Source organism: Cebus imitator, unplaced genomic scaffold, assembly GCF_001604975.1.
Source record: "Cebus imitator isolate Cc_AM_T3 unplaced genomic scaffold, Cebus_imitator-1.0 Scaffold15, whole genome shotgun sequence".
Classification (NCBI taxonomy): Eukaryota; Metazoa; Chordata; class Mammalia; order Primates; family Cebidae; genus Cebus; species Cebus imitator.
In genome coordinates, this window is record NW_016107330.1 from 6305748 (window position 1) to 6331375 (window position 25628).

Below are 25628 nucleotides of genomic sequence, written 5' to 3' on the forward strand. Positions count from 1 at the left end.
TTGCTCTGTTGCCCAGGCTGGAGTGCAGTAGTGTGATCTTGACTCACTGCAACCTTCGCCTCCCGGGTTCAAGTGATTCTCCTGCCTCAGCCTCCCGAGTAGCTGGGACTACAGGGACCTGCAACCACGCCCAGCTAATTTTTGTACTTTCAGTAGAGACAGGGCTTCACCATATTGGCCAGGCTCATCTCGAATTCCTGAACTTGTGATCCGCCCCCCTCAGCCTGCCAAAGTGCTGGGATTACAGGCATGAGCTGCCGTGCCCAGCAGATGTTTCTTAACAGTAGAAATACAGAAGAAAAAGCAAGACCATGAGGATACTGGCAGTTGACTGCAGGGCACTGCCAACTCCCTTGGTGGTGGCATTAGCTGGTTTTGGGGCAGACAAGGTACCTTGGGAGTAGTTACTTGAAAGTGTCACAATAGTTTGATTTGAATAAATCTGCATGAGTAGGAGCCATGCCAGAAGCAGCAGCTCTACCCTGAGCCTGTCATTGTTCTGTCCTCTCCATTGGTGTCTGGGTTATCTTGCTGGATGCTGGGTGAGAATGATGGCTCCAGGTGGACACAAGCAAGACCTAGCCTCAGAAATCACACAAAGTGGCTGGGTACTATGGCTCACATCAGTAATCCTAGCACTTTGGGAGGCCAAGGTGGGAGGATCACTTGAGGCCAGGATTTGGAGATTAGCCTGGTCAACAGAGCAAGGCCTCATCCCTATTTTTTTTAAATTAAAAATAATGTAAAATTATAATAAAAAGGAAATCAAGCCTGGGCAACAGAGCAAGACCTCATGTCTACTAAAAAAAAAAAAAATAGCTACGTGTTGTGGTGCACACCTGTGTTCCTGCTGCTGGGGAGGCTGAGCTGGAGGGATCGCTTGAGCCTGGGAGGTTGAGGCTGCAGTAAGCCATGATCGTGCCATGGCACTCCAGCCTGGATGACAGAGCAAAACCATGTCTCAAAAAAAAAAAAAAAGGGAAATCACATACATAATGTCGCTTACGCCAGAGCTAGTCTGCTGAGCCACGATTCTAAGGGAGGTACAAACACCCCACTTCTGAAAGGGAGGAATGTCAACATTACATTGTAGGAAGGGCATATAGGATGGGAGACACTGTCATGGCCATCTTTGGAGAACGAAATCTGCCAGACCAGGGAAACTGAGCACCACTAGAACAAATTTAACAACAATTAATCAATGACTCCAGCCTCATCTGATTCCTTGATACTACCACTGGGCAGTCCTAGAACATTTCTCTGCTAAACTTGATTCAATTTGCAATGGTTATTTCAAATCTTCCCTGTAGAAGGCACTGTGTATGTCTTTCCTAATACCCATTCCCAACCCCCTTTTTCCCTGTTTATGCCCTTTAGGCAAAGCTAAATACTTTCCTAGCCTCTCTCAAGTCTTTGTGACACAATTCTGTCCAGTGAGATGTAAGCAAAAATCGGCACAGGGACTTCTGGCAAGATTTTCCTTGAATAGGAAAACGATGCATGAAGTGGAGGCAGCCAGCCATATATTACAACCCTCAAGAAAAGGTCAGTTACAGAAGTATTGGCCCTGATGTCATCAACCAACGCTGTTGTCTACCTCCAGGCCTTCTCTCCTGTGAGAAAATAAACCCTCGTTTGTTTAAGCCACTGATAGTCAAGCTTTCTGTTGCTTGTAGGGGATACAAGCATTCTCCTCAATCCCCTGCTCCTCTACTTTCTCTCTCTCTTTTTTCTTTTTCTTTTCTTTTCTTTTTTCTTCTTTTTTTGTTTTTTGAGACAGAATTTTGCTCTTATTGCCCAGGCTGGAGTGCAATGGCCTGATCTCGGCTCACCGCAACTTCTGCCTCCCGGGTTCAAGCAATTCTCCTGCCTCAGCCTTCCGAGTAGTTGGGATTACAGGCGTGCACCACCATGCCCGGCTAATATATGTGTGTGTGTGTGTGTGTGTGTGTATGTATGTATTTTTAGTAGAGACGGGGTTTCACCATGTTGATCAGGCTGGTCTCCAATCCCTCACCCCGTGATCCACCCGCCTCAGTCTCCCAAAGTACTGGGCTTACAGGCGTGAGCCACCGCACCCAACTACTTTCTTTCTTTGTAACAGCCTTCAGCTGCTAATTCTCCCTTTCCTGCCACCAACGGCCTACTTAACTACCTACTTCCCTGCACCCACAGCCATCTTATTTCCTCCTTCTCTCCTGTTATAATGGAAGAGGGCTCCCTACATGGACGGGGGAGTGGGAGTAAATGGAAAGATGCTAATCTGGCATCCATTACAAATTCATCTTTCAGTTTTGGTTTTCTTACTCATCCACACGTTGGTTCTGGGCCTCTACCACTCATCAGCTATGTGCCTTAAACAGGCCATTAAAGTAGCAAATATTTATTGAGCAGATTCTAAGCTGTGCCCAAAACGGCACTGCGCTAGGTGGTGGGAGTTGCTAGGGCTAGAAAACAGACACAGTCCAAGTAGAGAGAAAAATATTTACAAGACAGGGGAATGGAGCCCTGGAGGAACTGAGCTGTGTGACTGGGAGGGCCGAGAATGTGGGAAGGGCGCGGCAGAAGGGGCTAGGAAGTAGGCGTGGGCCACAGCCAGCTGGCTTCTATAGCCTAGGAAGGGTAGTGATTTTGGTTTTAATCCTAAATCATTGGGACAGGAAGTGACTTACTCTCTCGGAGCCTCAGTTTCTACCTCGAAAAATACGTTTTAGGACCAACTCCTGTACTAGATTTGAGAATTATGGAGAAGGATTTTTTAAACTCATTTCCGCATCACCAGAGCCCTGCACATGGTAGGCGCTTAATCAATGCCTGTTCGGTGAATAAACGAGACTGGGGACTCCTCCACGGACCTCTGTCATTAAGTCAACCAGTCAGCAGAGTTTTCCTTCTCCGCCTTCGTTTCCTTCCCTCCCCTTTTCTCGCCCTTCCTCCCTCTCTCCTCCCACGCCGCTTCCCACTCCTCCCCCTCTCATCCTCTCCGGGTTTTCTCCTCCCCTTCCCGGCCCCGCCTCCCGCTGCGTCGCGAAGGCGGGGAAGGCCAGGTGGGCTTTACGGCAGCCGCGTTGCGGCGGGGCGGGGCGCCGGGCCGCCGGGCCGCCCGGCCGCCGGCGCGCTTGGCGGCAGTAGTGGGAGGCAGGCTGGCAGGCAGACGGACTCGCAGGCGGGTGGCGGCGGCCGTGCTTGTTAGTGAGGGCGGGAGGGAGTGACTCACTGAGCGTGTGTGAGGGAGGGAGCGAGCGAGCAGCCCGCGCCGTCCTCCCGCAGCACCAGCCAGGCCACGCCGCCGCCTCTTCCCCTGCGCCCAGCGCCCAGGCCGGGCCGAGCCGAGCCGGGTCGGGCCCGGGCCATGCTGCTCACCGTGTACTGTGTGCGGAGGGACCTCTCCGAGGTGACCTTTTCCCTCCAGGTCGACGCCGACTTCGAGCTGCACAACTTCCGTGCACTGTGCGAGCTCGAGTCTGGCATCCCCGCAGCCGAGAGCCAGGTACGCCGGGCAGCGAGCGGGGCCTGCCCCGGAGCTAAGCCCTCCCCGCCTCGGGGCCCCACTCTCTCCCTTCGCTACTGGTGAAGAATTGGGGGCTGCGGGGGGAGCAGGGGTAGCCATTCTCAGCTCACCCCCGCATCCGGGATGGAGCTGGGGAGCTGGCATCGGTAGCTGCCCTCACACACCCCGAACGTGGGGTGGGGTGGGGTACGAGGAGAGGGAGCGGAGAACCTGACCGCAGACGCACCCACTGCAACGTGAGGGGCGCTTGGACTGTTGAGCAGCCCTAGCTCTCCCCACCTTTGCCTCTTTGGTCCCTTTTCTCTTTCCGATCCCGAATGTAGGATATCATTGTGGACCTCAGAAAGAGCTCTGGGTTTGCTAGGGTTCATACATCCTGCAAACCAGAAATACCAGTTTGGATCACTGTGGTAGATAGATGTTCCTTTGCTTTTTTTTTTTTTTTTTTTTTGGAGAGGTTTTCTGCTTAAATATACGCAGTTTGCCTTTAAATACACAGATTTGCACTTCCGGTGAAAGAAAAAAAGTTTTAGACGTGCACTACCTCGTTTTGGGGTCTTTGGAAATGCTCTTTTACCCACGATATCGTTTCTGGTTAAATTCTTTTGAAAAACAGTACCTATTGGTTCAGCTCAAACTGTTTGTTTCTTTCGGTTCTACCCTGGTAGGAAGCCAGAAGGCCCTTTTTTTCTTTCAGGTCACAGTTCAGAGTTTGGGTCAGTTCAAAGCTCAGTGCTTTAAAAGGATATTTACTTGGAAACGGCCTAGTATCACTGCTGTTTGGTGGTTTCATTTCCCTACTCAGCTTGTTGGAAAGAAGTTCAGCCTCATATTTTAAGCAAAGTAATTCTTAAAATGCTTTGGGACTACCATTAGTCTTCATCAGTGGGAGGCGACAATAATGCTGTAACCTTAACACTAAAACATTTAGGTTGTGATTTGATAAAGTTAGCCTGGAGGACATACTCTGAACATTAAGAAAATTATAGAGATCTCCCAAGGCTCCGTAATGTAAATCTTGATTTTCTACTGCAGTTATGAAATAGTTTCCAAACCGATTGCCCAACTACAGCTTGTTCTGCTGTCTTATGGTAAACAAATGTGTCAATACTTTGTTCAGAAGTATGATTCCTTTACACAATGTGAACTTTGGAACCTTGGCATAAAGCTATTCAGAAAGAATTTTAAAAGTTAATCCACAAAAGCTCAGGAAGCAGTTCCTGTCAGTGAATGCCTCATGTGGAGAACTAGGAAAGGACTGTTTAAATAGAGAGGGGAAATCAACAACTCTTCAGTTTTTTTTTTTTGTTGTTGTTGTTTGTTTTTGAGACGGAGTATTGCTCTGTTGCCCAGGCTGGAGTGCAGTGGCGCAATCTCGGCTCACTGCAACCTCCACCTCCTGGGTTCAAGCGATTCTCCTGCCTCAGCCTCCAGATTAGCTGGGACTACAGGCACGGGACGCCACGCCCAGCTAATTTTTGTATTTTTTTTTAGTAGAGATGAGTTTCATCAAGTTGGCCAGACTCATCTCAAACTCCTGACCTCAAGTGTTCCTGCCTTGGCTTCCCAAAGTGCAGGGATTACAGGCATGAGCCACTGCGACCGGCCAACTCTTCAATTTTTTGATAGTGGCTTTTTCAATTGTGTGTGTGTGCGTGTGTGTGTGTGTTTTCTATAGCTGCTATATTACCCTGGTTATAATCACCTGGTAGGGAAAATAAAAAATTAAAATTAAATTGGTTTTGTTGTTAGGGCTTGGGAAAAGACAGAGGTTGAGGTTGTTTCCATTTATGCACTTGTTGTGATGGCTTTAACAAGGAATTTAAGTAAAGGGATATCTGATGCCTCCTTTAGTTTACTTAAATTTCTTGTTACAGAATTTAACCAGAAACGAAAGCCATCACGAAAGACAATTTATTGTGTGGTCAGGGCAGGCATTGCCCTCTGCCAATTGGGAAAGTTAGGAATACCTTAGTAATTGAATATAGACTAACTCGAAATTCTTTCTTGTGCATTATGTCAGTGCTACGGCATTTACTTCTTTCCCAAGCCAAATTAGCATATAGAAACTTAGGTTCCAACTAGTGTTAAGCCTGTATTAGATATCCATAAACAGCTCCTGCTTTTCCAGTCTGTTCTGTTGGCTCCATTGTAACCTGACAACACAGTATCTATTTTAAGGTGTCTGGTGGTCGGTTGTCTTTCACTTGCTTGCCCATCAGGCAGGAACAGGATCCACCCTAGACACTTGAGTCATTTCCTTTCATCAGATCATAAAAGTAAACATCATTATAGTTTTTACCACAAATATATCTGTTCACTTACTTGAGCGCGCCCCCCCCCATTACCTCCCGTGGTTCTCTCATATTACTCATCTTCCCTTCCTTTCCTACACTGTTTAACTGCTCCTCTTGTTTACCCTTTCCGTTCCCATTCCTTCACCTCTCATTTCTGACTCCATTTCCTGGCTATTTTTTCCTGCCACTATGTGTCCAGACCACTGGTGTCCAAACTTACATTCATGTATCCTTATCAGTAAAATGTTTCAGATTATGCTCCTGTTAATTATATAATACATTATATACATGAACAGATACGTTGTATGCATTATATATGGCCATGTATAATACATGATATATGAAACATGTTATATGCATTATATATGCATATAATACATTATATATATAAAGTAATGTTGTACACAGACACAAAATGGAATTTAAGGAAGGATGAACTAAAATAGAAATTAAAATTCTAATACTCTTTTTCTTTCTATACCCTTGAAGAATTGTCTTGCCCTACATTAGTGATGACTGGTCTAGAATTCAGTGTTTCACCTGAGTGTCATTTGTGCACAAGCATACAGTTGGAAAAGGTGTTAATTTTTAATAACTCTAGTCTGCTTATAGTAGGTATAATGCAATGGTAACAAGTTTGGAACAGAAGCCATCTCTACTTGTACATGTGATTAAAGCTGGGCATGTTCTGTCTCTTAATAGAAGTGTGGGCTTGGAAGCTAGTCATGGCTCTGTTTGATGCTTTGATGCAGACTTGTCTGGGTGAACTTCAAACAATTATCAGAACTAAGCTTCACTTTACATTAATGTGGTCATAGTTTTGAAACATCATGATAATATACCTCTGTAGGTGGCATATGGAAAAAGTATGCACAATATAAAAGGACCCTCAAATGAAAGGCAAATAATATCAGTAACTGGTCAGGGAGTGGTGGCTCACGCCTGTAATCCCAGCACTTTGGGAGGCCAAGGCGGATGGATCACCTGAGTTCAGGAGTTCAAGACCAACCTGGCAAACATGGTGAGACCCTGTATCTACTAAAAATACAAAAATTAGCCAGGTGTGGTGGTGCATGCCTGTAATTCCAGCTACTCGGGAGGCTGGGGCAGGAGAATTGCTGGAACCTGTGAGGCAGAGGTTGCGGTGAGCCAAAATTGTGCTGCTGCACTCCAGCCTGGGCAACAGAGCGAGACTCTGTCTTTTAAAAAAAAAAAAAAAAAAAAAAATGGCAGTTAACTATGATCTTGGAAATACACACACATGATTTGTGGTTCATAAACTAGTATTTTTATCTTCTGTGTGGTTTTTGTTTTTTGTTTTGAGACAGGGTTTTGCTCTTTCACCTAGGTGGTAGTACAATCACAGGTCACTGTAGCCTCAACTTCCTGGGCTCAAGTGATCCTCTCACCTCAGCCTCCCAAGTAGCTGGGACTACAAGTGTGTATCACCGCATCTGGCTAATTTTTAAATTTTTTGTAGAGATGGGGGTTTCACTATGTTGGCCAGGCTGGTCTCAAACTTCTGACCTCAGATGATCCACCCGCCTTGGCCTCCCAAAGTTCTGGGATTACAGGCGTGAGCCACTGCACCTGGCCCCAAATTGATAATTTTCAAAGGCTACATAATATGCCATCATATAGATGTAATTTATTTAGCCACCTTCCTTTTGTTGGGCATAATATTGGGGAAAATTGAAAGCAGTTGTAAGTAACATTGCCATGAACATCCATATATTTAAGGCTGTATCCTCCATTTCTGTTACTTTATCAGGGTAAATTCTGAGATATATGGTTGCCAGATCACAGGTACAAACTCTTTGAAAAGCTTTTAGTAACTGTTGCTAAATTGCCTTCCAGAGGGTTAGGCTTTTAGTAACTGTTGCCAAATTGCCTGCCAGAGGGTTATACAAGTCGAACTGGCTATCACATGGGGATAGATACTACATATCTATTATATGTAGATAACTTGTTATGTAGTGGGCATTTGATTAATGGTAGTGTGAAGCCATTCAGATGTAGTTCTAAGTGTTTTGTGGCCAGTTTATGATCCTTATTTTATCTTTATTTTTTAGAGGTGAGGTCTCACTCTCTAGCCCAGGCTGGAATGTAGTGTTGCAATCATAGCTCACTGCATCCTCAACGTGCAGGGGTCAAGGGATCCTCCCAAGTAGCTGTGTGACTTTTTTTTTCCGTTTTTTTTTTTTTTTTTTTTTTTTTTTGAGACAAGGTCTTGCTAGTGCTGGGCTTGAACTCCTGGCCTCAAGCAGTCCTCCTGCCTCAGCCTTCCAGAGTGTTGGGATTATAGGTGTGAGCCACTGCACCTGGCCTACCAGTTTATGTTCCGTAATGCTAGAATTTTATTGTTAAACTTTCTGTTAATAGAAGGCTCTCATTCAGAGACCAGAAAACATCTGACCTCATGCTTAAAAGTTCTGGAGTTTTATTAATTAGTCTATTGTTAAATGTTGATTAAGATTATAATTCAGTCTCTGGGGTGCCTCCTCTGGAGTAAGTACTAGCAGTTGTGCCAGTTTTGCTGATTAAGACTCATAGCTGTATACATTTTCTTGTATGTTTTTATAACTGGCAAAACTTGAATTTTGGGCTTTGTAGCTGTTGAGTTGGGTAACATGCATGGTGGAAGGATCAAGAATGCCATCAGTGGAACGCCTTTTGTTTTGACTGGTAGAGATTTGAGGCCATGTCTAATAATACTTGTGTTCGGTTGGAAGATCACTCGGATTTATTTTGGGACTTTTGCTGCAAAATAATTGTCTTTCTTGGACTCTTAAGCCTATTTAAACAAAAAGAAATCAGTTCTTTGTGGCAGTTACAATTTTAGCCGAGCTTTAGTTGATCTCATGTATGTCCTTAGACTAAAATGGAGCGCAGCTGCCGCTTCGTCGGTGTGAAGAACGTTTGCTCCTCACCCAGGTTCTTCAGTCTAGTGTTTCCAGGAAATTGGCGCTGAAGCAACATTTCATACTTCATAGACATGCTCGATGTGGTGATTATCTGGGTTTTACGTTTTTATTGTTAGATCATGCTGCCTTCCTTTAAAAAATGATATTGTCTGCTGAGGAAATATTGTGGCAACTAAACAGTGATGGAGTGAAGTGTGGCATCTGTGAAGTGGGAGTCAGAGTGGGGAGTTGGTGGTGTTTTCTTCTTCATGTTCAGGGCATGGGGATGTGTTGAGGCAGCGGACAGTATTTTGATCCTCCTGCCGAATAGAGTTTCTTACTGGCAATGGATGGCTTAGCAGTGCTTGTTAAAGTCACCCAGATAATTCACCAGGCCACTTCAGGCTTATATTTGGGAAAGCTGTATATGATACTACTCAAGAGTATGGGCTTTGAAATCAGACAATTGTTCCAGTTGCAGTTTTCTTCTTGTTTTTTTTTTTTCTTCTTTTAAGAGACAAGATTGGCTGGTTGTGGTGGCTTACGCCTGTAATCCCAACACTTTGGGAGGCCAAGGCTGGTGGATCACAAGGTCAGGAGATCAAGACTACCGTGGCCAACATGATTGACAATTACAAAAATTAGCTGGGCGTGTTGGCGTGCACTTGTAGTCTCAGCTACTTGGGAGGCAGAGGCAGGAGAATTGCTTGAACCCAGGAGGCAGAGGTTGCAGTGAGCCGAGATTGTGCCACTGCATTCCAGCCTGGCAACACAGCGAGACTCTGTCTCAAAAAAAAAAAAAAAAAAAAAAAAAGAGTTCTTATCCTGTTGCCCAGGCTAGAGTGCAGTTGTACAATCATAACTGACTGCAACCTCAAATTCCTGGGTTCAGGTGATCCTCCTGCTTCAGTCTCCCAAATAGTTGAGACTACAGGAATATGCTACCATGCTCGGCTAATTATTATTTTTTTTGGTAGAGATGTGGTCCTGTGTTGCCTAGGCCGGCTTTGCATTCCTTGACTCAGAGGATCTTCTACCTCAGCCTCCCAAAGTGTTGGGATTATAGGCGTGAGCTACTATACTCGGCCTGGATAGGATTATTTTGATCTTCCTGAGTTTGAATCCTCCTTGTAGATAAATACATTTTCTCTTATAAATACAGTTAGATGTGCCTCTGCTCCCAGGAGACTATTCATGCATCTCTAAATATACTGATAGTTGAATTTATGAAACTGGAAAATTAAAGAGTAGTTTGTTGCTTACTGATGACTTTATTACAGTGGTTTCACAATGTTGATGCTGCACTGGAAGAGCCTGCTACCTGCCATTTCCCTTGGCATGCCTCTTTTCTTGTTGCTCACTGCAACCTGTGACGCTTGTCACTTCTGGTGTATGTGTTTTTTCCAGGCAGTCTCACAAGTTATAATATGACTCTCAGTCGTTTTGCAAAAAATCTGTGTTGATGCTGATGTACTTTTACTATGAAATATGTGCTTAAATAAGGGTGTGTGAATGGAGTGATGGGCGTGCAGTCTGTTAAAATGTGGTTCTGTTTTTATTTTTTAAGGGACAAGAGTCTCACTCTCTTGCCCCAGGCTGGAGTGCAGTGGTACAACTGCAGCTCACTACAGCCTGGACCTCTTGGGCTCAAGCGGTCCTCCTGCCGCAGATTCTAAGTAGCTGGGATTACAGTCACACGCTACCATGGTTGGCTGTTAATTTTTTTTTTTTTTTTTTTTTTTAGATGGGGTCTCACTATGTTGCCCAGGCTGGTCTCAAACTCCAAGGCTTAACCTGTTTATGCCTAGTGTTCCATTATTGGAATGCTAAGCTTGTGGGAGTTATTTATATCCTATTGCTCAAGGTCATCACCAAGGTCTGACTTTCCACAAAAAAAATTTGCAACCTCTGGCATAAATGGGTTAAGCGATGCTCCTGCCTCAGCCTCCCCAAGTGCTAGGATTACAGGCATGAGCCATTGTACCGGATCTGAAATGTGTTTTAGCTCAGCAGATTGAGCATTAAGAACTTACTGTATAGTATTTTTTCAAGTCATGCATAAAATTTGTATAATTGGGCCTACAAATTTTCTCATATTCAGAAGAATTTGATTTTGGTAGGAACCCATTTTCCTGTTCTGTTTCTCATGTCTATAAATTCTGAGAGCAGATATGACAGAATCACTTTTTTTTCTAGGTTAAATGCTGTATTTTCAGGTTTGGTTCCCCTCCTGCCCCCGCCCCCCCGGTAGAGTCTTGTTGCCCAGAGCTGGAGTGCAATGGTTCAGTCTCACCTCACTGCAACCTCTACTAGGGTTTAAGCAATTCTCTTGCCTCAGCCTCCTGAGTAGCTGGGTTTACAGGTGCACTCCACCATGCCTGGCTAATTTTTGTATTTTTAGTGGAGACAGGGTTTCACCATGTTGGCCATGCTGGTCTCGAGCTCCTGAGCTCGTGATCTGCCTGCCTTGGGCTTCCAAAGTGCTGGGATTACAGGTGTGAGCCACTGCGCCCAGCCACCATATTTTCAGTTTTTATTTCAGGTAACCTTACTGTGAAAGCTGTAAGGAAACATTATAGAATGATGATGTTAGCAGAGAGAACTGGAAGGGACAGCTGTAATGATGCTGTAGCCCATCTGCTTGCTTGATACTTGGGAAGGGTGAGGCCTGGACCTGCTGAGTGATGTGCCCCTTGCAGGGAGTTATTGGCAGAGCCAGGACAGAACTCAGGTTCCTCAGTTTGCATGTGGCCTGGTAAAAAGGAAACCATTAGGAGGAAAACCTTCTAAGGCCTGAATTTATTCTGAATGCCTTTCTGGAGTGTGTAGCAATACAGGGCAGATTTTATGTTTTTTCATGATAAAATTATAGTATATTTTTGTTCTTTCCTTTCTACAACACATTATTTCATCTATTTTTGTGCTCTTAGGTTTTCTTCAGTTTGATTACACATCGTAAAAATATTTTTATTAGTAGTACATCCCTAATTTTTTCCACTTTTATTTAGCTCTTTTTCTTTCTTATTTTCTCTCTTTTTTATTTTTTATTATTTTTTTCTTTATACTTGCCATGCATGAGCAATCTTTGTTTCTTTCTTTTTGAGACCAAGTCTCACTCTGTCTCCCAGGCTGGAGTGCTGAGGCGCGATCTCGGCTTACTGCAACCTCTTCCTCCTGTGTTCAAGTGATTCTCCTCCCTCAGCCTCCCAGTAGCTGGGACTACAGGCACGCACCACCACACCCAGCTAATATTTCGTATTTTTATTAGAGACTGGGTTTCACCATGTTAGCCAGAATGGTCTCAATCTCCTGACCTCGTGATCCGCCTGTCTTGGCCTCCCAAAATGCCACGATTACACGCATGAGCTACCATGCCTGGCCAGTTGTTCTTTTTTTACTTTCACTTTATTTTCTAGTCATAAACATAAGAATGATATAATTTTGGGGATGGTTCTGGAGCCATTTGTTCAAAAAAAAAAAAAAAAAAGAAAGAAAAAAACTTTGGGGATGGTAGAAGAGAAGGAAGAATGCAGTGCAGGAAGGATGATATTTGGGAACCTTTTGCCAATGTACAAGATTATTTAAAAGTGCACACATTATTTAATAGTACTATAGTTAGCATGCCCAGAATAAATCATCCCCTTTTCCTCCCTTCTAAAAATTAAATCTAAAATTATATCCATTACTTCCATAAATTTATTCATTGTTTAATTCAACAAATATTTGAACATCAGTCATATAACAGGCCCTGTTCTAAGCATTTATGTTCTGGTGAATGAAACAAAGTCCGTGTCCTCAAGTAGTTGACAATTAATGGTGCAGAGGACAATAAATAAGTAAATATATATTGTGTTAGTGGAGAGTACATTTCCAAATAACATATTAGGGAAGAACTCTGAAGAGTGATGTTTGATCAGAGACGTAAAAGAAAAAAATGACCGGCCGGGCGCGGTGGCTCAAGCCTGTAATCCCAGCACTTTGGGAGGCCGAGGTGGCTGGATCACAAGGTCAAGAGATCGAGACCATCCTGGTCAACATGGTGAAACCCCGTCTCTACTAAAAATACAAAAAATTAGCTGGGCATGGTGGTGCGTGCCTGTAATCCCAGCTACTCAGGAGGCTGAGGCAGGAGAATTGCCTGAACCCAGGAGGCGGAGGTTGCGGTGAGCCGAGATCGCGCCATTGTACTCGAGCCTGGGTAACATGAGTGAAACTCCGTTCAAAAAAAAAAAAAAAAAAAAGAAAAAAATGAGTGGAAAAAGAACATTCTTCAGGTAGAACAAGAGAAACAGCCCTCAAGGGAAAGTTGCTCACTGTTTTTTGAGGAATAGCAGTCATCATGAATGGTGAAGTCAAAAGGGGAGCCAGGGGCCAAATTGTTTGGTCCTGGTAGGTAACAGGAAGAACTGTGGGTTTTATTCTAGATGTGGTGAGAATCTTCTGGAAGGTTTGAACAGGGAGTGTGACATCTGATTCAGAGGAAAACTGGTCCTTTTGCTTTGCACTATGTTATTTCTCAGTGCTTTATACTGTCATATATCATTTCTCATTGTAGATCGTCTATGCCGAAAGACCTCTCACAGACAACCACAGATCATTGGCTTCTTATGGCTTGAAAGATGGGGATGTTGTGATTTTACGACAGAAGGAGAATGCAGACCCTCGACCTCCAGTGCAGTTCCCAAGTAAGACATCTTGTGGTTGAACATCCCCCAGCACAACCACCAGCAGGTAGCAGAGCGTAGCGCCTCAGAGTTTTGGATTCAGACTGCAGAATACAGATCCTGACTCTGCCTTTTCCCTACTGTGTAACCTTGGATAATATCTCTAAATTGGTTCCCTCTTCTATAAAATAGGTGCCGTAATTAACCCTAGCTCCTAAAGCTGACCTGAGGAACCCCAACTCCTAAAGCTGACCAGAGGCTAATGCATGTAAAATTTTCAGCACATAGCAAGCTTCTTGTTATCTTCTGTTAACAAGCTAACAAATGTTAGCTTCTGTTATCAGTGATACTTACACAATAATCTTTATCCTTGGGAAGGACTTGAACTTGAGAGAGTACGTAAGCCTATGATTTTGCTACTTTGTATCTGTCCTTCAGTGGCCAGCCCTCATGGAGCATTTTATAGCCAGCCAGGCACTTGTAGCTGCATTTCACATGATCTCATAACTTGGTTGTGGGGGAATTTATGTAATGATTTACAATTATGAAGCTCAGATTTTAAGTAGTGTCTTTAAAGTTACATAGCTGTGAAGTCAGGGCACAGGAATTAAAATTTGTTGCTTTTTCCGTTATGCTGAACTTGATAAACATTAATCAGCTTGACCAAGTTTTGGTTCTTTCCTACTAGCTATGTTAATCACATACAAAGAAACATTTATCTTTGATGCTCCTTTTATAATAGATGTTTGTAGTCTGAAATCTGTGCATTGGGATTTAGTAGGTTTCTGTGTCACTGAAATAATATGCAGAATTGTGTGGGTATGAACGTGTGTGTGCACTGGATAGAGAGAGGGTCATAGTTTTGTTGAGAAACTTAAAAAGTGGCTCATGATCCACAAAATGTTTATAAGGTCCTAATGTGAAACAGCTTGGTGAAATGTGTGATTTTTTTTTCCCATTCTCTGCCATATTGTGATAGATTTTCTTAAACAGTGTTTAGCCTGTAGGTCACCAGTTTTAAAGTTTATAGTGACAGATGCTAGCAGTCTGGTTGATGCCAGACTGCAGTTTTGAGCACAGTGTTTCCATTGGGCCCAAAACTGGAGCTTTTTGAGACCATCAAGGACTGGCTCCACCAGATCTGGAAGACATTCATCCCTTGGGGCCACAGTTGTATTTAAACAACTATGACAATCAGTGAAAAACACATTTTCCTTTGATTAATTTGATGAGATTGTTAATTCCGAATTTACGTGGTTTTTTTTTGTTTTGTTTTTTCTGTATTGTTGCATATGAATAACAGAGCCAACAGGTTGGGGTGGGAGTGATCTGGTCTATTAAGTAAACATGTTTTTGAGAATTATTCTGAAGTGAATGGACTCTAAAGATAATGTGTAACAGGGGGTGGAGATAAAATTTCTCGACCTGCAAAGAGGGCCCACCCATATATGTTTTTCTGGCTGGTGTAGATTAACTACCTCACAGATCATCCTGTTCACTTAACCTTTTCCTTGGTTGGGAGTTGAAGAAAGTGGATAGTTGAACCCCTGCTAAAGGGTAGAAATGTTACAACTGAGTTTAAGCATTCTCTTTTTCTATCTGAGGTCCAAAAAGGCTTCAGGATAGTCCCAGACTTGAGCAAGTTTGTTTTTTGTTTCTTTGGGTTTTTTTAGTTTATATAAAATCCTTAATAGTGCAAATATTGTGCTATAATTCTAATCACTGTGGAATTGCTTCTTGTACTGTCATTTATTTTATTTTTATTATTATTTTTTTTTTGAGACGGAGTTTCGCTCTTGTTACCCAGGCTGGAGTGCAATGGCGTGATCTCGGCTCACCGCAACCTCCGCCTCCTGGGTTCAGGCAATTCTCCTGCCTCAGCCTCCTGAGTAGCTGGGACTACAGGCACGCGCCACCATGCCCAGCTAATTTTTTGTATTTTAGTAGAGACGGGGTTTCACCGTGTTGACCAGGATGGTCTCGATCTCTTGACCTCGTGATCCACCCGCCTCGGCCTCCCAAAGTGCTGGGATTACAGGCTTGAGCCACCGCGCCCGGCTGTACTGTCATTTATAACATTAAACACAATTATCTTTTTAAAAAGTATTCCATTGTTGAGACAAGTTTGACCATCAAATATGTTTTTGGAGTTGAAGGAATGTTGATTGACTCAGGCCCCTCATTCTGGCTCTCTTTGTTTACTTTTCTGCTTTTCTTTTTTTTTTTTTAATAACAGTTTTGTTAAAATACAATTCACCCATTTAAAGGATCTTGTACTATAATCATGAGTTGTGCAGCCATCACCACAATCCATTTTAGCATGTCTCATTACCTAAAAAAGAAACTCTATGCCCATTTATATTCATTTCCCATTTCCCCCTAGGCTCTATAGCCTAGACAACTACAAGTCTACTTTTTGTCTCTATGTGTTTACCTGTTTGGGACATTTCATATAAATGGGATCATACAATATGTAAGTCCTTTTTGTAAGGATTAAAATTCCCTTTTATCTTCCTTACATTTTAATAAGGTCAGCTTAGCCTGGCATATAGGACCTGGGAGCTGTAGCTTCTAAACCGTGGTAGCTCTTGGTGTACTAGCACTGAGAACCTGTGCAAGTCCCTTTTCTTCTTTCTTTCCTATAAAATGAAACCATTTAGCTCCCCAGGGGCATGAGAAGAGTTAGCAGAGATGCACAGATGAAAGTATAAATTCAGAGAACTTTTAAGAACTTCCCTGAGCCAATACCTTTAGCACTGACTTGAAGAATTTAGTATCTAACATTTATGCTGCTCACTTAATATATAAAATATTCTTAGTTCTGGCCAGGTGCGGTGGCTCACGCTTGTAATCCCAGCACTTTGGGAGGCCAAGGTGGGTGGATCACCTAAGGTAAGGAGTTCAAGACCAGCCTGGGCAACATGGTGAAACCCCATCTCTACTAAAAATACAAAAAATTAGCTGGGTATGGTGGCAGACGCCTGTAATCCCAGCTACTTGGGAGGCTGAGCAGGAGAATCACTTGAACCCGGGAGGTGGAGGTTGCAGTGAGTCAAGATTGCACCATTGCACTGCAGCCTGGGCAACAAGGTGATACTCCATCTCAAAAAAAAAATTCTTTGATCCAAGCATCAAGGGTCTTTGAACCATATGTCAGACCAGAGTAGGATTTTTCTCAAGAACAACATCCAGATTTATGCAATTAAGTTTTTTGAAACTAGTTTTAATTATTTAAAAACATAAATAAAAACCTGATGTATATTACGAAGTATTTTATAAGCTGAAAATTTGGGGTTACTACCATCACCTTCCCTCTATTTTTCTTCTTTCCTATTGATTCACTCTCAGCCTGCAGTCTTTATAGTCAGGGTCAGCATGAGAAAGAACAAGGTAACTGGAGACTTTAGTCTTTTTGCTGCTGTCAAATACCATGTATGAGCAAGTGTTCAGCTGTTTCCTTCAAGTGCTTGTTTTTATAGTCATTTGAGTAAACTGAATTGATTTTCCCCACAGACTTACCCCGCATAGATTTCAGTAGTATAGCTGTACCTGGCACATCAAGTCCCCGGCCGCGCCCGCCACCAGGAACACAGCAGTCCCACTCATCTCCTGGAGAAATCACTTCATCTCCTCAGGGCTTGGACAATCCAGCCTTGCTCCGAGATATGTTGCTGGCCAACCCGCATGAGCTGTCATTGCTGAAGGAACGCAATCCACCCTTGGCAGAAGCTCTGCTCAGTGGAGACCTTGGTAAGCTTATAAATTTGGAAGACTGATAGGCTGGCCTGAGGTGAAAAAGATGTGTCATAACAAACGTGAGGAGACTGAAGCAACACTGTGTCACATGATTTATTCAACATACCAGTTTGTTCTCTGTGAGAGGTAAATTAGTGCTAAAGTCAAAGGCTGAGTTAATTGGAAATGGCAATAGAGCTGTAGGAGTGAAATCCATCTAGGCCTTCCCCCTCAGTTTACTTTTTGTTTTCCTCACTGTTTTTGGCAGCACATAACCTGTTTAGTTAGATCTTCATTTAAAGAGAGCACCGACAAGCCAGCTGATGCCAGTTGGCTTTTTTTTTTTTTTTTTTTTTTTTTTTTTTTTTTAGTTACAGGAAACAGATTCAGTACCCTGTATGGCAAGATGGAACCCCCATAGCCTCAGTCCACTTCAGGTTATTTTTTGTGGAGATGGAGTTTTGCCATGTTGTCCAGCCTGGTCTCAAACTTCTAAGCTCAAGCAGTCTGCCTGCCTCAGCCTCCCAAAGTGCTGGAATTACAGGCATGAGCTGTCACACCCAGCCAATTTTTAGTCATCTTTATGAATTGAGTTTTCTCGGTAAATTTCTCTAATTTTACTCTTGGGTTTACGAGTTAAATTGGGTTTAAGTTTAAAAACATAACAGACAGTTAATGACTCATTCCTCAATTGACTGTTGTTAAATTGGCAATCTTTACCTTACAGAGAAGTACACAGATTTTAAATATATAATTCCTTGAGTTTTGGCAAACTCCTGTAACCCCAATTAAGACACAGGACATTTCTCTCACTCTAGAAAGTTCCGTGGTGTTCCTTTCTAGTCAGTTTCCTCTCCTTGTAGGTTACTACTATTTTGTTAATCTAACAGTTTAGTTTTGCCTGTTTTTAAATTTCATGTATTTGGAATTGTAGAGTGTCTGCCTTTTGATGTTAGGCTTCTTTCACTCAGTGTTTTTTAGATTCATCTGTACTGTGTGTATTAGTAGTTCAGATAACTGTTGTTGTCATTTCTTTTAATTTCTTATGTCAGCATATCTAATTACCAAAGACCGTGATGATGGGGCATTTAAGTTTACACACTTAAATGTACCACCATTTAAGAAATTGCAGAATAGATTCTTGTTGTAACATACATCTTGTAGCAAGCAGTGTTTTCTCTATTAATTTTCCTCCTTATTCTTTTTTTTTCTTTAAGTATTTCAGCTTATCAGAACACAAAATATAGGTAGACTAACAATAGTTTATACTTAATTTGTCTGGCTTAAGGCAGGGCATATTATAAAGGAAATGAAACTGGAAGAGGAAAAGGGGATTATATAATGCTCTGTTTTGTTTCTAGGTAATAGGATAATGAGGACAATGGGGAGGGGAGGAGAGGAGTGGAGACATGTATCTGCCACATGGATAGTCATTCCCCATTGATTTAAATGGGAAAGTTGTTACCTCTGAGTAGAAACAGTATGATAGATAACTTCTTATAAAAGATTTTTGCAATAATTTTTTAGTTTTTAAGACAGAGCCTCACTCCTTCACCCAGGCTGGAGTGTGTGGTACGACCACAGCTCACTGTAGCCTCGACCTTCTGGGCTCAAACCATCCTCCCACCCTCGAACCTCCACCTGACAGTAGCTGGGACTACAGGCACACACCACCATGCCTGGCTAATTTTTATACTTTTTGTAGAGACAAGATCTTGCTGCGTTGCCCAGGCTGATCTCAAACTCCTAGGCTCAAACAGTCCTCCCACCTCAGCCTCCCAAAGTGTCCAGATTATAGGAATGAGCAACCACACCCAGCCACAAATGCTTTCTTTACACTGAACTTAAGTGATGAAATAGCCTTGACTCAGATAATAGAAAGTAAATGTAATTGCTTATTTCAAATAAGTTTTAGGCATCCCCTCTGCATCTCTTACGGTTGTAGTTTGAGAAATTGTTTAGTGTGGAAAAGTACTGATAAATACTGAAAATGTAGTGGTACTTAAGATTTTTCCGCCTTATTTTTGTAGAGAAATTTTCTAGAGTCCTGGTGGAGCAGCAGCAGGACCGAGCCCGGAGAGAGCAAGAAAGGATTCGTCTGTTTTCTGCTGATCCCTTTGACCTTGAAGCTCAGGCCAAGATAGAAGAAGACATAAGGTAATGACCTGTTGTTCGTCTAAAGAACAAGACTCAGATTGTAGATTTCCCAAACTGCAGGTTATCTGGCTTTAGTTGGGCATCTGTTTGGAGGTAGCTTCTCTGTTTTGCAGCTGAGATAGTAACCTCAGTCTTTTACATTATTCCCTCCTCTTTCATTTACTACATATTTTGATTCAACATGACAAAGGTGTAGTTCTTAGTTTAGTAACTTTCTGTTCTAAAATTGTAAGGAAGACTCCCTGACTGGCAGACAGAGCATCATAACACAGCTCTAGATAAGTGACCTGGACTGAGCAGAAGCCACCATCTGGTGAGACCGTAAGGGTGTTACATATTACATGGGCTGATTTGACTATCTTTCCTTAGACTTGTGGTATAAGTCCTGATTAAATCCGGGGCTTGAACATGATTGGATTAGAGAGGGCTCTGCGAGGATGGAACATTGGTGGTCCGAAGTCTGTTTTCCTGCTGCGCTTCTTGTACTGGCCTCAGTGGATAAACTGAATGCTGGACATGTTTCCAGCCCTCAGTTTCTGGAATTCAGTGATTCCCACCTGGGGATATAGTAAAATCACGAGAAGATTTTAAAAATGCAGATGCTTGGGCTCTTCTCCCAAATGTGATGAATCACAATTGTCGGGCAGGGAGCCTAAGCAAGGACAGTGACGCTGTTCCGGCCTCAGTCACACTGCTAGTCACAAGCAAGATTCTTTTGTCTGAAAAAAAGGACAGCTATTTTTCCCTCCTCGAGTCAGTTTTTGTTCCTAATTGTGAAGAACATAGTATAACTAAGAAGAAGATAACAGCAGTGATACTTACTACTCTTGGACTGCTTAGCCTTTTAGGGACTGTGTCATCATTTTGGTTACTTAAATGAAGCCTAACTTGGTCATTATATTCCACTATTGACTTAGAAATCAAATTATGCTGGCTGGGTGCAGCTGCTCATGCCTGTAATCCCAGCACTTTGGGAGGCCAAGGCAGGTGGATCACAAGGTCATAAAATAGAGATCAAATCATGCTTTTTTTTTTTTTTTTTTTTGAGGCAGAGTCTCGCTCTGTCACCCAGGGTGGAGTGCAGTGGTGTGAGCTTGGCTCACTGCAACCTCTACCTCCCGGGTTCAAGCAATTCTCCTGCTCCTGAGTACCTGGGATTACAGGCGCCTGCCACCATGCCCAGCTAATTTTTTGGTTTTTTTTTTTTGAGACAGAGTCTCGCCCTGTCACCAGGTACCAGGCTGGAGTGCAGTGGCTTGATCTTGGTTCACTGCAACCTCTGCCTCCCAGGTTCAAGCTGTTCTCCTACCTCAGCCTCCCAAGTAGTTGGGACTACAGGCGCATGCCACCGTGCCCAGCTAATTTTTGTATTTTTAATAGAGACGGGGTTTCACCGTGTTGCCCAGGATGGCCTCGAACTCCTGACCTCGTGATCCCCCCCGCCTCAGCCTCCCAGAATGCTGGGATTACAGGCATGAGCCACTGTGCTGGCCTAATTTTTTTTGTGTTTTTAGTAGAAATGGGGTTTGCCATCTTGGCCAGGCTGGTCTCAAACTGCTGACCTTGTGATCCACCTGCCTCAGCCTTCCAAAGTGCTGGGATTACAGGCATGAGCCACCGCACCTGGCTCTCAAATCATGCCTTTTTAAACTTCTTATTCTTTTATTATTCTTTTATTTATTTATTTATTTATTTTGAGACAAGGTCTTACTCTGTCACACAGGCTGGAGTGCAGTAGCGCAATCACAGCTCATTGCAGCCTGGTCTTCCCCCAGACTGAGGTGTTCTTCCCACCTTAGCCTCCCAAATAGCTGGGAATACAGGTGTCTGCCACCATACCCAGCTAATTTTTGTGTTTTTTGTAGAGACAGGATTTCACCATGTTGCCCAAGCTGGTCTTGACTCCTGGGCTCACGAAATCTACCCACCCTGGCCTCCCAAAGTGCTGGGATTGTAGGTGTGAGCCACTGCACCTAGCTCTTCCTTACTCTTTTTTAAATTTTTTATTTTTTTGAGATGGAATCTCTTTCTGTCACCAGACTGGAGTGCAGTGGTGCCATCTCAGCTCACTGCAATCTCTGCCTCCCAGGTTCAAGCAATTCTTCTGCGTCAACCTCCGAAGTAGCTGGGATTACAGGTGCGCACCACCATGCCCAGCTAATTTTTTGTATTTTAACAGAGATGGGGTTTCACCATGTTAGCCAGGATGGTCTCAATCCCTTGACCTCATGATCTGCCTACATTGGCCTCTCAAAGTGTTGGTATTACAGGGGTGAGCCACTGTGCCTGGCCTGTTTATTTGTTTTGAGATGGAGCCTCCAACATTTAGACTGGAGTACAGTGGCACGATCATGGCTCATTACAGCCTCAACTTCTTGGGCTTAGGTGATCCTCCCACCACAGCCTCCCAAGTAACTGGGACTACAGGTGCACCACCATGCCTGGGTACTTTTTCTTGTATTTTGTAGAAACAAGCTTTTGCCATTTTGCCCAGTCTGGTCTTAAAGTACTAGGCTCAAGTGATCTGCCCAGCTCCCAGAGTGCTGGGATTACGGGAGTGCGCCACCACGCTTGGCCTGAGGTTTATTTTCTGTTTGTTACAGGGTCAGCACTGTAAAACAGGGCAAAAAAAAAAAAAAAAAAAAGACAGTGTCTTGCTCTGCTGCCCAGGCTGGAGTGCAGTGGTGCCGTCATAGCTAACTATAGCCTCAGCATCCTAGGCCCAAGCAATCCTCTTGCCTCAGTCTCCTGAATAGCTGGGACTACAGGCATATGCTACGTCAGCTAATTTTAGGGATAGGGTCTCACTGTGTTGCCCAGGCTGGTCTCAAACTCCTGGCCTCAAGTGATCCTCCTGCCTTGGCCTCTTAAAGTGCTGGAAGGTGTGAGCCACTGTGCCTGGCCATAGTGGACTTTCTATGAATGGGCAGATAGTAAATATTTTAGTCTTTGCAGACCATACAGTCTGTGTTGCTCATGTTCAACTCTGCCACTGCCATGTGAAAGCATCCATAGACAATAGGATAATATGTAAATGCATACCACCGTGGGGTTTCCATAATTTTTGTGCATATGATTTCCCAACCGTAGATTTACAGTATAGTTTACCCCAAATCTTAGACCCTGTTGTTAGTGTCTCAGTCTTCAGGTAAGTTGCCCAGCCACTTACCTAGTTTCCATTAATGTTGGTAGTATTTGATAATTTCTTTTTCTTTCTTTCTTTCTTTTTTTGAGATGGAGTCTTGCTCTGTCACCCAGGCTGGAGTGCCATGGCATGATCTCTGCCTCCTGGGTTCAAGCAATTCTTCTGCCTCAGCCTCCTAAGTAGCTGAGGACTGTAGGCATATGCCACAATGCCTGGCTAATTTTTGTATTTTTAGTAGAGATGGGGTTTCACCATATTGGCCAGGCTGATCTTGAACTCCTAACCTTGTGATCGGCCTGGCTCTGCCTCCCGAAGTATTGAGATTACAGACATGAGCCACCATGCCTGGTCGAGAATGTTTTTAAAAGGAGATTGATTCATGCTGCTCTAAGGGAGTAGAAACAAATTGGGAATGAACACAAAATGTTGGCATAAGCAAGAACTCCCTTTTGTGTGCTTTTCTCACGTAAGAATTAGATTTGTGTTGATATTTTTTTTCCTTTCTTTTGGTGGAGAGACATGGAGTTTCACCATTTTGTCCAGGCTAGTCTGAAACCCCTGAGCTCAAGGATCAGCCCACCTTGGCCTTCCAAAGTGCTGAAACTACAGGTGTGAGCCACTGCACCTGCATGTTTATTTTTTATTTATTTATTTTGAGACAGGATCTCACTCTGATGCCCAGGCCGGAGTGCAGTGGTGCGATCTCGGCTCACTGCAACCTTCGCCTCCCAGGTTCAAGTGATTCTTCTGCCTCAGTTTCCTGAGTGGTGGGATTAATAGGCGTGAGCCACCATGCTCGGTCAGCATGTTGAATTTTTGAACAAATTATTTCATGGATTAAATGAACCACATGTAGTTTGAAGCAATAGATGCAATTTTTTGTAGCATAAGCTGTCCTGTGAGCACTGTATACTGGATGCTTTGTACCCCTTGGCAGCCTAGGTAGCAATTATTAGCCTCACTTTACAGATTAGAAAACCCAGTCCTGGAAATGAAGTAGCAGGTGCAGCACAAGTAGTTGAAATCTCCGTGTATTCTATGCGCAAACTTTCTGTAATGTACTGGGCTTAGGAAATGTATTCAGGTACCCAGTAAATCCTCAGTTAATATTGGAACATTCCCGAAATTCTAACAGGCTGCCAGATAAAGGGGGTTGTGACCCTTGCTCTCCATTGTCTTATTTCTGAGCTTATAAAGGCCCCTCAGTGTTTTACAGAGGGTAATTTTTATGCCTTTAGATTTTCTTTCTTTTTTATTTTTCTCTTTTTTTTCTTTGAGACGGAGTTTCCCTCTTGTTGCCCAGGCTGGAGTGCAATGGCACGATCTTGGCTGACTGCAACCTCCACCTCCCAGGTTCAAGCGATTCTCCTGCCTCAGCCTCCCAGGTAGCGGTATTACAGGCATGTGCCACCATGCCCAGCTGATTTTGTATTTTTAGTAGAGACAGCGTTTCTCCATGTTGGTCAGGCTGGTCTCAAACTCCCGACCTCAGGTGATCTGCCCGCCTCAGCCTCCCAAAGTGCTGGGGTTACAGGTATGAGCCACTGATCCCAGCCTGCCTTTCGATTTTCTGCCAGCTGTTTATCGTACTACCTCCTAGGAAATGATCTCTTGTAGCATAGAGCACCAGTTTTTCTATAACTCATCTGTTGTGGTTGGGACAAAAGATGTACAAATCTGTGTTTTAATATTGTGACTTTGAAACTGATTTCTCTTCATGAAATTAATGCTTTCAGTGTCCCTGGTCTCGGTCTGTTACAGGCAACAGAACATTGAAGAAAACATGACAATAGCTATGGAAGAGGCTCCAGAAAGTTTTGGCCAAGTAGTGATGCTTTATATTAACTGCAAAGTGAACGGACATCCTGTGAAAGCCTTTGTTGACTCAGGTGATGCCTCTTTCTTTTGTTTCTTGGTCTCCCTTCCGACATTCTTACCGGACAGGGAGAAGGGGAAGCTCAAGCATCTGTTCAGATGGCTGTAGTTTTTGTTTTGTTTGTTTTTTGTTTTTGGAGACAGAGTCTTCCTCTGCTCCCAAGTAACTGAGATTATAAGTGCCCACCACCATGCCTGGCTAATTTTTATATCTTTAGTAGAGATGGGGTTTCACCATGTTGGTCAGACTGGTCTTCAACTCCTGACCTCATGTGATCCACCTGCCTCAGCCTCCCAAAGTGCTCAGATTACAGGCGTGAGCCACTGCACCTGGCCCAGATGGCTATATAGCCTGACACTTACTGTTTCACTTGCCGGGCATTTTGTTGGTATTAGATTCCTTTCTTTATCATTCTTATTTTATTATTATTTTTTTGAGATAGTCCTGCTCTGTCACCCAGGCTGGAGTGCAGTGGCACGATCTTGGCTCACTGTACCATCCACCTCCCAGGTTCAGGCAATTCTTCTGCCTCGGCCTCCTGAGTAGCTGAGATTACAGGTGCGCACCACCATGCCTGGCTAATTTTTTTGTATTTTTAGTAGAGACAGAGTTTCACCATATTGGCCAGGCTGGTCTTGAACTCCTGATCTTGTGATCTACCTGCCTCGGTCTGCCAAAGTGCTGGGATTATAGGCATGAGCCACCGTGCCCAGCCTCTTTAATCATTTCTTAACCAGGTTTGTATTTTGTAGTGTCCCTTTATCTTCCTAACTCCGTTTATCTAGCATCCTGAATTTCTTGGATATTTCTGTAAAAAATTGGGAACATATAGGTTTAGAAGAAGGGGCTATAAGAAGGAGTTATGTAGGTTATTGGTCAAACGCATTTCAGCCTGGCCCGTGCACCAGTACTTTGCCAGGATTTGTGAGGAGTGTAAGACTATATGGGTATGGCTCTTACCCTTAAAGAACTTAACAACTAGGTAAGGAGACAGGTGTTCTTCTGCTTGAGGGTTCAGGTAATTCACGTACTAGTTGGCACCTTTTCTGTCAGTAACAACTGTTTGCTTTTTAGTCAGCAAAGTAATGCTATACCATGCAGCATTTTGTGGGTGTATGACTGAGTGGTCTTATACATCTTAATTCTGGGTTTCTTACTCAAAGCTATAAGATAGTGAGTTCCTAGAGTAGAAAAATCCCCTGCTCAAATAATACTTTCATCTTTGTTTATGTATTTTTATATAAAAGGATAAAAGTATTTTCTTCCATTTGTTTATCTACAAATACTTGAGCACATGCTAGGTTTCACCTCTCTCTCTCATCTTTTTTTTTTTTTTTTTT

At 43.3% G+C, this 25628-nt stretch overlaps 1 protein-coding gene across 4 annotated transcripts in view; it reads left to right on the forward strand.

Moving 5' to 3' along the window:
• The first annotated feature begins 3117 nt into the window (after positions 1-3117).
• DDI2 (DNA damage inducible 1 homolog 2) overlaps positions 3118-25628 on the forward strand; it is a 56129-nt gene continuing 33618 nt past the window's right edge. Inside the window, exons 1-5 of one of the 4 annotated variants that reach the window (XR_001818132.2) lie at positions 3118-3490; positions 13267-13396; positions 16889-17125; positions 19141-19267; positions 24174-24301. Coding sequence is in view for 2 of the 4 variants with exons in the window: in XM_017505036.2 (XP_017360525.1) it covers positions 3353-3490; positions 13267-13396; positions 16889-17125; positions 19141-19267; positions 24174-24301 (760 nt within the window). In the remaining 2 variants the exon portion in view is untranslated. Of the gene's footprint in view, positions 3491-13266; positions 13397-16888; positions 17126-19140; positions 19268-24173; positions 24302-25628 lie in introns of those variants that run through there. The other 3 variants (XM_017505036.2, XM_017505052.2, XM_017505043.1) reach the window with 3 other exon arrangements.